We start from the raw sequence: 15839 nt of genomic DNA, 5'->3' as shown, positions 1-15839 counted from the left end.
TTCTTGTGTAACTGTGTTATAATGATATCAATGTAATAATGGAAATATTCTAGCCTTTGCTGTGTGCTGGATGCCATACTAGGTGCTCTTAGGTGCTGGTAAATGGTTAACTGGCTTTCAGGAAGGGAAGCTGTGCTTTTTCACCTTTGTCACCTTCCATGCTTTGCGCAGCAGCTGCTGAAGTGCAGTCATGGACCCTGGAGGTACGGGAAAAGCACCACAATCTCTTCTTTCTGCCATGCAGATCAGAATCAGGAAAGGCACCCTCAGCCACTGCTTTGGCCATCCAGATAACACAGGGCTTGGGGACTGCTCTGCTACTTAGGAACTGCAGAGTTTATTACTTATAAATCCATTGCATTGGATTCTAAATTTAGAGCATCCCCTTTTTTTTCCTCTCCAGATAACTGACAAGCAGCTTGGTGAGCCGTACAAGCCGGTCCCCAACATGCTCCTGAGTTCTTACCTTTGTTTACTCTTATTTCTTTCAACGGTCAAGTGAGGTGGCTAATTTCATTGCATCCAATTTATAGATGAAGAAAATGAGGCAACAGAGGATGCATATTACTAGGGTATGTAAGTTTAGACTACTTTCCGTAACGTGTGTGATGAAGAATATTATTCATATTTTTACGATAATTTATCTTATGTTTGATGATGCTTACACAGTTGAAAGGATGCATGCCCATGCTAATCACCCATCAGGGTGGGAAGGGTGGAAGAATGGGGGAAGGTGGGTGAGACAATTGTTTCCATTTTTTTTCTTCCTGTATCTGGGGGAAGTGGGAAGAGAATGGGAGAGGGCTACTCCCAGCAGCCCAACTGCATCAGTGCCTGGGGATGGGGGATGAGCTCTTGGTGTCATCACAGGGTTCCTGATGTAGAGCTTGTTCCGAGGGTACTGCTTGAGTGCTTTTGTATTCACATTTCTGTATAGAAATCTAGACAGATGTAGACTATTTCTAGCTACTTGAGCTATATAGCAAAGAGAACAAATGTAGATAAATATGCCATTTTATGTAAATATCAAAATAGAATGGTATGTATTTTGCACATCTTCCTGAGTCTCAAATAAATGTGTTATACATAAGTATAATGCTAACATTGTATATGAATATATGTAAATATCAAAATAGAATGATATGTATTTTTCACATTTTCCTGAGTCTGAAATAAATGTATTACACATGAGTATAATGCTAATATTGTATATGAGTATATGGATATGCCAGTATCTGGATCCATTTCTTTCGGAAATGACGAAATACAGAGTTCATGATGTAACTATAATGTTATGTCAGGTGGCGATCACAGGTAAGAATAATGAAGTTAGATGAAAGGTGGGGAGAAGAACGGAGGGGACTTGCTGTTTCAGAGAGCGCTCGGGGAAGGAGACTTTGGAGCTGAGCGCCGCAAGGGAGCGCCCCCTAGTACTAGTTGGAGGAAGTGCACTGTGGGCCGAGGGAGCGCCAAATTCGAAGGGGAAACAAATTTGCTGAGGACTTAAGGAGCTGAACCCTTGAGCCCTGGTGGCTTGGTCCGGGAGCTTCAGCACACAGAGATCCTGATTCTTTGGTCCACACCGCTGCTTCCCCGCCCTGAGCATGGGGGCCCGGGGATCCGCCCTTCGGGGGCAAGTTCCCTTCTTCTCTCCCGCTGGCGTGGTGCTTCGCGGTTTCCTGCGGGGTTGGGGAAGGAGCAGAGTCCTGTAGGAGTGCCTAGGACCAGAGCCTGAGGGGGCCTCTGGGTTGCTGCCCCCCATTCCCTCCTCTACCCCCTGCTGAAGGAAGCTCCTGTGTGGGTTAGGAACAGTTCAACCCATGAAGCTGCTGCCTACAAGAGAGGAGGGCTCCCCAAGATGCTTGCGGGGAGGGGATCCCAAGTTCACCCCGTGGAACGCTTCCCACGTCCTGTTTTCTTGCCCTGCCCCAAAAGGATGTTTAATTTTTTAAAGATTCATTTTATTTTTATTGCAAAGTCAGATATACAGAGAAGAGGAGAGACAGTGAGGAAAATCTTCCTTCCTTTGATTCACTCCCCAAGCAGCCGCTGGGGAGCTCAGCTGGAGCTGATCTGATCTGAAGCCAGGAGCTCTTCCGGGTCTCCCATGTGGGTGCAGGGTCCCAAGGTTTTGGGCTGTCTTCGACTGCTTTCCCAGGCCACAAGCAGGGAGTTGGATGGGAAACGGGGCTGCCGGGATTAGAACCGGCACCTATGTGGGATCCCAGCGCGTACAAGGCAAGGACTTTAGCCGCTAGGCCACCGCGCCGGTCCCAGGATGTTTACTTTTTTTTTTTTTTTTTAAAGATTTATTTTTATTATTTTTTATTGGAAAGGCGGATATACAGAGAGGAGAGACAGAGAGGAAGATCTTCCATCCGATGATTCACTCCCCAAGTGAGCCGCAACGGGCCGATACTATGCCGATCCGAAGCCAGGAGCCTCTTCCGGGTCTCCCACGCGGGTGCAGGGTCCCAAAGCTTTGGGCCGTCCTCGACTGCTTTCCCAGGCCACAGGCAGGGAGCTGGAAGGGAAGCGGGGCTGCCGGGATTAGAACCGGCGCCCATATGGGATCCCGGGCGTGCAAGGCGAGGACTTAACCACTTGCGCCACCGCGCCGGGCCCAGGATGTTTACTTTTGAGCCAAGAAACCAGGCCTAGGTGTTGGCAAGGGATGGAAGGACAAGAGCCAGGCTCTGCACTCCCCAGTCGGGATTCAACGTCGGGAGCCCCACCTGGACCTCCTGCTGAGTTAGGAAGGCTTCTTCCTCTAAGCCCTGCTGAAGAGGTAACTGCCAGGTCCACTGGTTCCTGGAGGGGGCACCTTAACCTCGGGCCGGAAATGGGGGAGGATGGGGGGGGGGTCTGAGATTGGACAGGGACGGGGGTTGGGGGCTGGGAGGATCCGTGCTGTCAGAGAATGAAAGAGTTCTTTAGTGGGGAGCCCACATGCAGCAGCAGATTGGGGTGGAAAGTAGTGGTCACATTCACTTGCTGTGTGTCAGGTGTCTGAACCTATTCATTCCCAATAGCTCTGGGATTTTGGCATTATTATGTCCCCCCATGAGATTTAGTGGCCGCCAAGCCCTTCCAACATCAAGTAGAGAAAGCTTTTGGTGCTAGCTGCTTTGCAAAGCCACTCCCTTCACTTCTGAGCAGTGGACCAATGACAGGGTCATGAACATCCGGGATCTCCCTGGAAGAACTGACAAGATGCCCAAATGACTTTTGATAAGCTGTGTGGAAATCCCAGCTATTCTTCCAAGCTGGGATTTTACAGGATCAGCAAGAACCCTAAGAGAACCTGACAAGGGGCTCTACTTACAAAGTTACTGTTTAACATCCCCTCCCCCACCCCCTCCCCCAGCCTCAGGTCCTTCCAAATATCCCAAATATCTGGCACCTTCTATAGCCAATACACAGCCAAACCTCACTTTTGCCTTTCTTCTTCCTTCTACCAGCATAAGCTGACAACTTACTATTTTTAAAAATAATGTATTTCTTAAATTTTATGCATGTATTTGAGAGGCAGAGAGACAACACAAATTCCAATCTGCTTGTTCTCCCCCCAAATATCCTACAACAATCCAGGTCAAAGCAAGGACCTGGGAAGCTGACAACTCAGTCTAGGTGGTTCCTGTGGGTGGCAGGAGCCCGTTGACCTGAGCCATCCTGGCTGCCACCCAGGGACTGCCTTTAGCCAGGGGAAGCTGGAGCCAGGATAGCTGCCCCCCACCCCCCGCCCCAGGTACTCCAATATGGGAAGTAGGAGTCTTACCCAGTATCTTCACCACTCAAGCAAACACCTGCTCCCCCAGCCCCCCAAATACCTGCTCTTGTGATGACCTGAATGTTGCAAAGCTACAGGATGTCAAGCTAAGTGAAGGCTCCTTTCTCTTCTGGAAAAATTTCCTTGGCAGAAATGAAAAGAATGGTGACAATAGTATGACACTTAGTAGGTAGCATTTATTGTGTGTTCTGCTGTGTGCCTAGTAGCCCCTGTGCTGGACAATGTGAGAGAGCCAGGGTTCTGGCAGTGGGATCACAGCAGGAGGCACTAGTTCTTTACACAGACCACTTGCGACTTTTCTGAAAATGTACCAACCTGCCTACCCCCATCCTATCCTGTCCCCCCGCCCCCCCTGCCCCCCGGCCATCTGGGCCAGGGCCTCTGCTGACAGATGTCTCTTTCCCTGACCAACCTGTAACGCAAATGTGTAATGGCTGTGAGTGGGGAGAGAAAGAAAGCAGAGTAAGCAGGAACTGGGGGAGCAAGCAGCTGCTGAAGTGAGCCGGGCAGGGACGTCTGTTTGTGTAGCCATGAACACCCCTGAGGATATCTCATCTGCTTGTATAGGTTCTCCAGCACAGTCACGTACTGCCTGTGAGCTGCGTGTGCGGCTGCCTTTCTAACTTTCCTGTTTGTATCTTCTGTCTAATGCTACCTACACAACTTATGTATGGCACCTTTGTGTCACACTGTGTGTGTGAGTCATTTGTATAGGGTCGTGTGTGCATGTTGCTCAGGTGTTCACGTGTCTCCTTTGTCATGCTTGTGTGTGATGAGTGTGTTGGAGGGAGCATTTGTCTGTCCTGTGTATGTGTATGTCTTATTTATGTGTGTCTTTTTTCTCCATGTGTCTACCCCCACGTCTGTGTCTTTCTCCAGTGAGTGGCTGCAGATGTGTGCCCTGTGGAGCTGTCTTTTGGTGCCACTGTACAAGGTACTTCAAAAGGTTCATGGTTGAGTCTGGCACGGGGGTGTTCAGGTAAAACCAGTGACTAATGCTGATGTCCCATGTGGGCACTATTTGGGTCCTGATTGCTCCACTTCCAATCCAGCTCTCTGCTGATGGCCCAAGTGCTTGGGCCCTTGTGCCCCTGTGAGAGACCCAGATGAAGCTCTTGCTTAGGCCTGGCTGAGTGTTTTAGCCATCTGGGGAATGAACCAGCTTGGTCTCTGTCTCTCCAATTCTCCAATTCTCTCCAATTCTCTCCAATTCTCTCTGTAACCCCTGCCTTTCAAATGAATATATGAATATATTTTTCAAAGTTCATGGCAAATGAAATTAAAGCACAAGATGCCTTGCCCGCATGCTTTTTAAACTGCTCTCTTATGAGTGGTTTTTGGTTCCCTGTTTTTATTTGTTTGTTTTGTTTTTTGGGGGGTGTGCTGGTTTTGTTTTGTTTTGTTTTTTCCTCACACGGCCTTATGCATATTTTATGGATTTCTGCTTTGCAACGATAGTAGGTATGCACTCCGTATTTCTGCATTTTTTTGTTTATGTGCGTTTGCACCTTTCCTTGGGAGTTTTTCCTTGGACTTGATTTATACGTAGTCTGTGGCTTGAGTGCAGCTGTGAATGTGTCTGTGCGCGACTGTGGCTTTGGTGTGTACAGTCATATCATACTGCGAGTGCCTGCGTCTGTGTGACCAGAGTTGTGGCTATTCATTGGGTCACCAGCACACATGTGAGTTCACTATGTGCTAACATGTCATGTTAGAGACCTGATTGTGTAAGTGGACTTCTGGAGCCATCTGCACCTTGGAATTGTGTGCCAGGGGAGGGGGACTGATGCAGATGTTGGTGAGTCTGTGTGTGGATTTGCCTGTTGGTTCTCTTTGGCATGATAGCTGTGAACCCGTGGGCTATGGCGTCTGTGAGTCGACAATGCCTGGATTCCCGTAGGAACTTGTGTTCACCTGCGCTTTGTGTTATGTGGCTCTGTTTGGGGGTGATGATGTCTATGACATCATTGGCACACCGAGGCTGGCTGATTATCCCATGAGCCTGGGAGCTCCACAGGCAGTGATCAGGGTCCGTGTGTGCTCCAGAATTCAGCATTCACTACATGTGCCCTGTGTCTTCCCTGCCTGCCTGGCCACACTCACTCGTAATTCTGTGAGGGATGCTGACTCTGCTCCATCTCTGAGCCATAGATGGGGCTGTACTGAGAACAGTTATGTAGCTGCGATCCCTGAATATGCACAGGAGAGGTCTTTCTCCTGCTGTGGTGGGGAAGTAAACCTCCCATCCCTTATTCTCCTTGGTTGTAGGGGGACTGGGGTGTGTGTGGATTTGCCGTAACCCTAACTCTAACCCTAACCCTAGGCTACTTTTGAAGCCCTAGCCAGCTTGTGGCTTTTCAGGGAGGGTGGGGATGGGGATACAGAGGATGACTAGGGTTCTGGATGGAGGCTTCTCGTCTACCTGCCCTTTAAGCAATCTAATCAAGTTGGATCAGGACCCCCAACTCTACCCCACCTGTAGGAGACACATGCCTTGCCTGGGACACTCCTGCCAAATGCCTGGGTGGGATTGAGCAGATAGATCCTCCCTCAGCAGAGAGACACATAGTGGGGCTCCTCAATTGGGGTGTGAAAACCCTACCCCATGCTTGGGCTGGGGTCCTGGACTCTAGGATTTACCCAGTTTGCATATAGTGTATGTATGTGCACACTCCCCACCACCACACCTGTTCACCTTGCCTCTCCCTGGGAGCCACCCCCACCCAACCCTGTCCCCACCATAACATCCAGATGGAGGGTCTGCGTGGAAATGGCTTGGCTGTGTTTACCCTTACATATGCCCTGCTGCCCTTCTCAGGCTCATATAGCCACGCTGTCTGCCACACTGCTTGACTCCCATATTTTCTGCCTTCTTGTCTTTTATCCCTCTGTTTGTCCCTGTGGCTGAGAGCACTTTGCATCGTTCATCTGGTCCAAGCTGGTATTTCTGAGTCCTGTTCCCTCCCCGCAACCCCCGTGGAAGCCCCTTCAACAGGTTGCATCAGTCCTGGGCTCCGGAGGCTAGGCAGGGAGGAGCAGGTGGAGGAGGTGTTAGAAGGGGTGGGGCCATTGCGCTGACACGTGTCCTTGCAAGGAGTGAATGGCTGGCCAAGTGGTGACTGGGGGAGGGAAGAGGGGAGGGCGCGGGGGACAGGAACTAAAAGGACCGCGGGCATGAGAAGAGGCACAGTGAGTCTAGGGTCTGGGAGGAGAGATTGCCTTAGCTCTAAATGGCTAGCTCATCTGCTGCAGGGTCGGTCTCACCGGCGTTCTTGTCCCTCTTTCTCTCGTGATCTCTCACTGCCCTTTTTCTATGTCTGTCTGAACAACTCTTGGAGTTTCCTCCACTCTGATTTTCTTCTTCTGTTTCCCCATCTCTCCCATCTCTGTGTCACCTCTTAGGCTTGTGTTTCTTGCTCTCCATTTATCTCACTTTCTCTTATCCCCTTGCTCTTCTTGCTTTTCTCTTCCTTCCTCTTGACTCTCCTCAGTTTCTGTGCTTTGCTCGCTGCTTACCTCTGCATGCCATCCTCTTTGCCCTTCCAGCTTGCTTCCCTGTCTCATCTCCTCTGCCAACTCTACTTTTCTGTCCACAGGATGGAGCTTCAGGAGCTCAAAATGAATGGAGACTTCCCTGCGGGTGCTGTAAGGTGAGTGGTTGTGGGCTGGGGCAGTCTAAGTTGACAGTGTCAGGGGTCAGGGGTCAGGGGTCCCCTTCTTCTCAGCCCCACCTGTGTTTTCTTCCCCTACGCAGCCCCAGTCAGGAACATGAGGACATTCTGCCCAACGATGTTCCTGACGCTGAGACGAAGCCGGTTCAGTTGGTGGATGAGCGTGATACTGGCACAGCCCGTGCTGGCTGCACCTGCTCCAACTCAACTTCCCAACTGATGCCAGCTGTTCCTCAGCCTAACTCGTTTCCTGACCCAGCTACTCAACTCTCAGATTCTCCCCCTTCCCAGGTATTTCCACCACTCTCTCTTACTTGCTTGGCTTCCTCCCTCCCTGATTGCTCTCCGTGGCTCGGGGACTGCCTTCCCCTGCGGCACCCACCTACATTCTCACGTGGCTCTGGCTGCCCCCTTCTTTTCTGCTCACTGCTCCCCATTTTCAGCTGATCCAAGTTCACAGTTACTCTCTGTGGAACCCTATCCTCTCACATGCCTCTCCACGTCCAGCTGCTCCCTCCCAAAGTTCTCTTTCCACTTCCTTCCCCCACTTTCTACCTCTCCCTTTCCCAGCTTTAACTCTCATCCCTTCTCCCGACTTTATCTCTTGCCTACAGCCAGAGGGGAAGACATCATTTGGGATGTCAGTGTTCAACCTCAGCAATGCCATCATGGGCAGCGGCATCCTAGGGCTGGCTTACGCCATGTCCCACACGGGCATCATCTTCTTCCTGTGAGTGCATAGGTGACCTGGAGGTGGGGGTAGGGACGCACAAACGTTGTGGGGCGAGTGGAAGGTCTGGGATCATGTCTGAATTGTGCTCTGTGCCCCAGAGTCCTGCTGATATGCATTGCACTTCTGTCTTCATACTCCATCCACCTCCTGCTGACCTGCTCCAGTGTTGTAGGTAAGACTAAGAGCCTGGATCCCAGGTCCAGCCCTCACCCTTGGGACCCAAGACTCTAGATCCCAGATCCAGACCTCAACCTACACCTGGATCCAGACCTCAGACCTTAAGCCCATACTCTGCATGGACCACCCAAATCCCACATCCCATGGTACCCTAGATCTCACAATGCACTTTTTTGAACTCCAACCCCTTCTGCTGACCTCTGAGCCTGACCCCCAGACTTTCTCTGGAGTTCCGGATTCTTGACCTCCATCCCTTGACCTGGCTATGAGACTCCACGTTAGTCAAATCCTCTCTGGTCTTGGACTACTCCACTGCACCTTTACTCCCCACAACTCTGAGATACCCATTTCTCAGCCCCAAGACTCAATGCCCACCATGGCTTTAGTGCTGGCTCCAAGACCCCTACTTCCTTCCTCAAGCCTTCATTCTTCTCCCCAGCTACCATTACCTGGTCTCAGAGCCCCCCCCCCCCCCAGGCTCTACTACAAGATAAACCCTACTTAAGCCTCACCTCCAGTCATTCTCAAGCAGCCCCACCCCTCCCAAGCCATGAGTTCCTGGCTCCTAGACCCTCTGCCCACCATCTCCATTCCCCATCCTTGCTTTGGCTTTCTATACCCACAACCCTTTTTTCTTTGTTCCCACCCTCTGGCCTACGAGCCTATGAACTTCTGGGACAGAGGGCATTTGGGCCTGTGGGGAAGATACTGGTGGCCATTGTCATCTGTCTGCACAACATTGGGGGTAAGGACTCTTGGGAGGTAGAGGCCAGCTGGGAGAAGAGGGTGGGTTGAGGGGGTTTGTCCCTAGTCTGGCTGGCAAGAAAGGGTAAGGGAGTGAGGGGAATCCTTCTTCTTACACCTACCCCATTTGTACCAGCCATGTCCAGTTACCTGTTCATCATCAAATCCGAACTCCCCCTGGTTATCGGCACCTTCCTGCGTATGAACCCTGAGGGGTGAGTGAGCAACACCTCTTGGCTGGTGCACAGACCCCCATGTCTGCTTGTGGCCTACAGCTGGTGACTTTAACTCTGTGTCTAGCTTGAGGCTGTTGGGCTGGCCAGTTGGCTCAGACTGACTCCTGTGCATGGTGATGCCAGCAATGTGTGTGATAGTGGCTTTGACCATAGCAGCCCAGGAAACCATGTGCTGAGTCTGTGATTGCTCTTGTACTGTGTTCTGATGTTGACTGTGTATGCCCATGCATATCCAGTAGATGTGGATTCTGACTGTGGATTTACTTCAAGTGACTGTTTTGCTGGCAGATTCCCTGGCTGGCTGTGTGATTGACTGCAAGTGGGTTATGTTCAGTGTGATTCCAATTCTGACACTTAGTCGGTCTGACTTTGCGTATCCTGCTGATTCTATGATACTGTTTCGGAGTCTATCCACCTTGCTAATTCAGTCTGGCTGTGAGAGGATAGTAATCTCCAGTGACACGGATGTGTGAGTGTGTGTGTGTGTGTGCGCGCGCGCAGGTACTATCCCATGGCTTGCTCTGTGTGTGTGCCAAGTTGACTATATCTCTGGTTTGGTGACACTTGTTCTGGCAAATTCTCTCTGGTTATCTACGTGTAATCCCCAACATCTGTCCATACGTACTCTCTGTATTATGGCTACAGCCATAGATGTGTGACTGCTCTGGTCTGTGCATTTGTCTTTGCATTTGATTATGGATTCATTGTGCTGTGGATCTGTGTGTTTGCTTGTGTCTGAAGGGACTCCAGCTATATGTGTGTGTGTGTGTGTGTGTGTGTGTATGTGTGTATAGTGCAATGTGTTTTTGCTCCAACTGCAAGCATCTAGGTGCATCTGTGGGTTAATACTGGCACTGGGTGTCTAGTGGCTGAGCCTCACTGTGATCATGTGGACGTTGCCTGACGTGGATAAGCTTCTGTTTCACATCATCTTAAAACTTATTTATTCGGGGCTGGGGAGAGCTCTAGAGAGAAAGCTGGCATTCACGGGTTCACTGCACAAATGTCTGCAATGGCACAAACTTGGGAGCCTGGGACCCAACCCAGGTCTCCCACATGGGTGGCAGGGGCCCAATTATTTAAGCCATAATTTTATCTGTTAGGGCAAATACCCACTCCTCTATGACTGGTCTGAATTTTCTTTTTGTTATTTGTGTTTATTCTTTTAGATCTTTGACTTGATTCTGAGAACATCCAGGGGGCTGACATGTGACTTAGCATGTCTATTATATTCTGCCCCTACTGTAAAAATAGGTCCAATGGTGCTTTGTTGGTTTGCCTGTGAATAACTATGTATAACAGATAGAGAGAATGTGTGACAACCCAGAAAATAGTAAGCATGCAGTGAGATTCTTTTGAATGAATGAACTGGTTATTAGCAGATTCTGTAGTCTCTGACTGTCTTGCCCGCATGTCTTCCTCTGAAATCTATAGAGAATCCCAGTGTTTCTCTTCTAAAAATGTTTATTATTTTTATTTTAATCTGTGTGAGAGGGAGAGGGAGAGAGAGAGAGAGAGAGAGAGAGAGAGATCTCCGATCACTGCTTCATTTTCCAAATGTCTGCAACATTAACAAGGATTCAGCCACTTGAACAGCTAGGATTCAAATCAGCACTCCATTGTGGGATGTCAGTGTTGCAATCAGTGGTTTAACCTACTACACCACAATGTCTATTTCCACCTCCCCCCCACCCATTTCTTTGGATTTGATCTCAACAATGTGGTCAGCTACCTCACTCCATTTGTATTTCAGTCTGTCTTGGTGTGTGTGGCCATATCAGCCTAGCTACTTTCAGATGCTCCATGAACCTTGAGCTATTCAAACATGTGTTTTGGACTTAACTGACTTTGTGTCCATGCCTGCCTTTCTATCAACTTATTCAACCATAGATCAGTTTGCTCTCATTCTACTTGTACCTGCCAGGATCATGGCTCACTCCAACTATATGTCAGACATGTTGTGGCACTGGGCTCATTAGAACACTGAAGGTGATGGCTTAGGGGTGTTTGGTCAGCTGAGTACATGTGCTGAAGGCACATCTGCCAGTGGCTTTTATCTACTTGCGTGCATGTTCCCATCTGCAAACCGCTGGTGCTGCCTCGCAATCAGCCGACCGTTTCTGTCAGTGCTCCTTGTGCCATTTGTCACTGCGGACACCTGAATGACTTCTTCGAGATGAAATGTCAGCTCATCTTTCCGGCTGGCTGGCTAGCTGACTGATATTTTGTGTGTGGCTGCACCCTCGTACCCACCCCCCAATAGTATTCTTTGGCCGCGATCAGTCACTTATGTCTTTCTGTCTCCCTAGGTACTGGTACTTGAAGGGCAACTTTCTCGTCATCATTGTCAGTGTGGTGATCATCCTTCCCCTGACTCTCATGAGGCAGTTGGGTAAGAAGTTTCCTGGGGTGCTCATGGGAGAACAATGGTAGGTGGAAGGAGCTCCACGGAGAAAACCTCCATCGTCAAGGTGTAGAACACCAAGGGAGCTAGCCTATTTGGAGGCTTTGTGGTTGTTGGGGTGGGGGAGAGGTCCTGAAGGCCAGACTAGGGATTTGGGAGATTTGCTGTAGATAGTGGGGGGCATCTTTTGATTTATGAGGCTCTATGTGTTGCCTTTTGTAGGTTACCTGGGGTATACCAGCGGTCTCTCTCTGTCCTGCATGCTGTTTTTCCTCATTTCGGTGAGTCAGAGAAGACGTGACAAAGTGCAAAGACAGAGTTCAGGACTTTGGGACAGAGTCCTGTGACCTTGTTTTGTCACTCTCCTCTTCTCACTCAGGTCATCTATAAGAAATTCCAGATTGGCTGTGCTATAGTCTTCAGTGGGACAGTGGTGCAGAATGAAGATTCCCTAGAAATCCCCATCCAAATTTTCAACTATACCTGTGAGGCCCAGATGTTTACGGTTGGCTCTCAGGTGAGTGTACAGGCCAGTGGGAGCTCATGCCACTCTCAAACCCACTGGCTCTGTGCTATAGGGCATCCTGGACAGAGTGGACTGGTCAGGTATTGGACATCAAGGATTGCCATGTGTGTGTGCGCGCATGTGTGTATATGTGGGTGTGTGTATGATGTAGAGGGTAAAGCAGGGCTGGGGGAATGTGGAGGGGCTTCTCTAACCTTCTGTGAACTCTGGTGTGCAGATGTCCTACACAATCCCCATCATGGCTTTTGCCTTTGTCTGCCACCCGGAGGTGCTGCCCATCTACACAGAGCTCTGTCGGTGAGTGGATAGGCGAGTAGTCATGCATGATGAGCCAGCCAGGTACAGGGTGGACAGTCACAGTGTCCCCCAAGTGCTTGCTTACAGTGATCTGGGGACTGGAGCTTTGTGCATGACTGGGGGTTCTTGAGGGACTCAGAGTACATAATTCCTGACTGGAGCTTAAGTGGTCTATTATTTTAGCATTCAGTATGAGTATGTATGGACAGAGTTGGGAGGTAGAGTGCAGGAAATGAGTTGGGAGGGGGTGGTGTGCATGGCAAAGATGAGAACAGTGTGTGTGGGGGGGTGATGTGGATGGCCAGAGAGGGCTGAGGCAGTGGCTAAATGGGATGAGATATGGATGGGCAGAGGGAGGTGTCACTTGGCTAGTCACCCAGGGGAAGAAGAGACAGGCAACCTAATATGTACCAACTCAATGTTGTTTTGGGAAAAGGAAACTCTAGAGAGTGGGATGGGGTTTGGTTTTGCGGAACTAGGCCAAGTTCAGAGGTCTAGACTTGACAGTTCCATCACCACTATACATTAGGCCCACACAGCGCAGGATGCAAGCCGTGGCCAATGTGTCCATCGGGGCCATGTTTTTCATGTACGCTCTCACGGCCACCTTTGGATACCTAACCTTCTACAGTGAGTAGAGCCGACGGGGTCAGGGCTGCTGGGCCATGGGAGGAGTCCTGGGAGTCGTGGATTGCGGAATTAGTCCTGGAAGCTCTCTCTAAATCCTGTGTTCCATGTCTCCCATGTCATACTTTAGACAGCGTGGGAGCAGAGATGCTGCACATGTACAGCCAGAATGACCTGCTCATCCTCTGCGTGCGCCTGGCCGTGCTTCTGGCTGTGACTCTCACCGTGCCTGTCGTTCTGTTTCCTGTGTGTGGGGGGCAAGGGCAGGCCCATGGCGTGGGTGGGAATATGGGTGATGGATGGGTCGAGCATGTAGGCTTGCAAGTTTGGATGGGAAGTGGAGCTACAAGTGGATGGATGGGATGGAAGCAGAGATGGACAGACAGGAAAGGCAGCACTACCAGATGGACAGAGAAGGAGAAAGTAGATGGTCAGACTGAAGTGGAGATATATGTGGTAAGATCAGGGAGGGAGGCAGCACAGATGATGGCTCATCAGAAGAACGAGGTGAGAATGATCAGTTCAAGGGTACAGCATAGCTAGATGATCAGCTGGGACAAAGAAACAGGAACGGCAGAACAAAGGGTAGAGGCAGAAATGGGAACAGCCTATAGGGATCTCATATAGAGGGTGGAGCTAAAGATGAAGAATCATGTTGAAGAGGGGCAACACTTGAACTCTGAACCCTTTGCTGTCCTGCTTTGGCCACAGATCCGCTGGGCTCTGCAGCAGCTACTCTTCCCAAGAAAAAGCTTCAGCTGGTTACGACATGTGCTCATAGCCCTGATCCTGCTGGTTTTGGTCAATGTCCTTGTCATCTGTGTGCCGACCATCCGGGATATTTTTGCTGTTATTGGTTGGTGTTCTCCCTTCCCTGTCCCTGCCTCCAGTCCCAGATCCCACCTAAATTAGCTTCTGTACCCAAACTCAGGCTGACTCGTCCACATTGTTCTTGTCCTCCAGGGTCAACCTCTGCTCCCAGCCTCATCTTCATCCTTCCCAGCATCTTCTACCTCCGCATTGTACGCTCTGACACGGAGCCCCCCTTCTCCTGGCCCAAGATCCAGGTGAACATTCTAAAGGGTGTTAGGAAAAGACATGGCATTTGGAGGATAAGAAAATTTGCTGCTGCTGGATACCTTGGATATGGGAGGGACATTCTCAGAGCCAGAGGGGGGTGGAGGGAAGGGAAGGTATGGTCTGGAAGAATGGAAAAGGTTATCCTAAGGAGGAGCAGAATAAGCAGAGCATGTCTCTGGGGAGACAGAGCATTCCAGAAGGAGGAATTCTCCAGACTGTTGTAAAGGAGATTGAGCCCTTTTTTTTTTTCTCTTTTTAATTTGTGCATTTTTATTTTAAAGTAAGGTTAACAGGGAGAAGGTGAGACAGGGAGGTGGGGGGGATCTTTCATCTAACTGCTGGTTCACTCTCTAAGTGGCTGCAATGGCTGGAGATGAGCTGATCTGAAGCCAGGAGCTTCTTCTGGGTCTCCCACATGGGTGCAGGGTCCCAAGGCTTTGGGCCATCCCCCACTGCTTTTCTAGGCCACAAGCAAGGAGCTGGATGGGAAGTGGAACAGCTGATGCACAAAATGGCACATATGGAATTTCAGCACTTGCAGGGGGAGGATTAGCTAATTGAGCCATTGCACTGGGCTCTGAGACTGAGGCTGTTTAAGAAGAAGGATGGAAGGGAGACTTCCCGAGCGGTTTCGGTCATATAAAAAGTGTGGCTTTAAGGAAAGAGGAGAACACAAAGGGTCAGGAAGAGCTGGAGTGGGAGGTCCCAGCCAGCTCCATCTTCTCTCTCCCTCACCCTGCAGGCCCTGTGCTTTGGTATCCTGGGGGTCTTCTTCATGGCATTCAGCCTGGGCTTTATGTTTACCAACTGGGCTGTGGGCCACAGCCACAAGTCTGGACCCTGACCACGTCTGGCTTGGGTCCCTCTGCACTCTCCAGGGACCCTCTTCAGCCTGGCGTGTGACAGTGGCTGCTTCCCATGACTGTGGCTGCCTAAGGTGGGGGGCAGAGGCATGCCTCCTCTGCAAAAATGCTGAGTGTGGATCATGGCTCTAATCTGAGCCCCACCCCTAATGCCACAGTGGGAAAAAGACAGCCAGATCCTTAGGAAATCCTTGCGTAGTCCAGTCCTCTCTGCTTCCTCCTAGATAAAGCTTTCTATTAGTAGGATTAATGTTGGAATAAAGATACTGAAAGACAATGCTGGCCTCAGCCTTTTGATTTTCTACAGCTTCTTGGGGTGGGGTGAGGACATCTAAGTCCTGTCAGGGGTAAACTGGGGCCCTGGGATTAGAACTGTTCACTCTCTTGTGGTCATTAACTTCACTTCTTCACTGACTGGCTTCACAAATCATCTGTGGGGGACTTCTGGGATGCCATGAGCCGGGGAGATAGTCATGCATGTTGTAGGTCCTGGGAATGTGGCAGGGAGTGAAGCACACAGTGGCATCCCGGATTTGACCCTGTAGCACGTGTGGGTCAACTACAATCTGCTGCCTAGTGTTCTATGGCGCTTGAGCCAAAGAATAATGAGTGTATTTTGAAACGAAAAAAAAAAAATGAAGACTACTTTGTGATCATTGGAAATTGTAGAAAATCCCAGTTGTATTATCTG

General features: G+C 50.0%; 1 protein-coding gene across 1 annotated transcript; it reads left to right on the top strand.

Annotated features, from left to right (window-relative positions):
• The first annotated feature begins 7387 nt into the window (after positions 1 to 7387).
• Positions 7388 to 15129, top strand: LOC121166719 (sodium-coupled neutral amino acid transporter 5-like). Its single transcript, XM_040995972.1, has 15 exons — positions 7388 to 7440; positions 7545 to 7624; positions 8080 to 8191; positions 8293 to 8363; positions 9021 to 9116; positions 9252 to 9330; positions 11661 to 11743; positions 11978 to 12036; positions 12135 to 12272; positions 12499 to 12578; positions 13108 to 13208; positions 13336 to 13451; positions 13917 to 14061; positions 14169 to 14272; positions 15028 to 15129. Exons 1-15 carry the CDS (start codon positions 7388 to 7390, stop codon positions 15127 to 15129), a joined length of 1419 nt encoding a protein of 472 aa, XP_040851906.1.
• Positions 15130 to 15839: the final 710 nt, after the last annotated feature.

The sequence above is a fragment of the Ochotona curzoniae genome, unplaced genomic scaffold, assembly GCF_017591425.1.
Source record: "Ochotona curzoniae isolate NIBS_2020 unplaced genomic scaffold, NIBS_Ocur_1.0 patch216, whole genome shotgun sequence".
NCBI lineage: Eukaryota > Metazoa > Chordata > Mammalia > Lagomorpha > Ochotonidae > Ochotona > Ochotona curzoniae.
The sequence above is the reverse complement of the archived record's forward strand: the minus strand, read 5'-3'. Positions and strand labels throughout refer to the sequence as shown.

Excerpts from the sequence above, each read along its gene's own strand:
- LOC121166719 (XM_040995972.1), top strand. The coding sequence starts at position 7,388 with ATGGAGCTTCAGGAGCTCAAAATGAATGGAGACTTCCCTGCGGGTGCT. Across the intron at positions 7,441-7,544 it reads TTCCCTGCGGGTGCTGTAAG|CCCCAGTCAGGAACATGAGG; the intron begins GTGAGTGGTTGT and ends TCCCCTACGCAG. Across the intron at positions 9,117-9,251 it reads CTGTCTGCACAACATTGGGG|CCATGTCCAGTTACCTGTTC; the intron begins GTAAGGACTCTT and ends CATTTGTACCAG.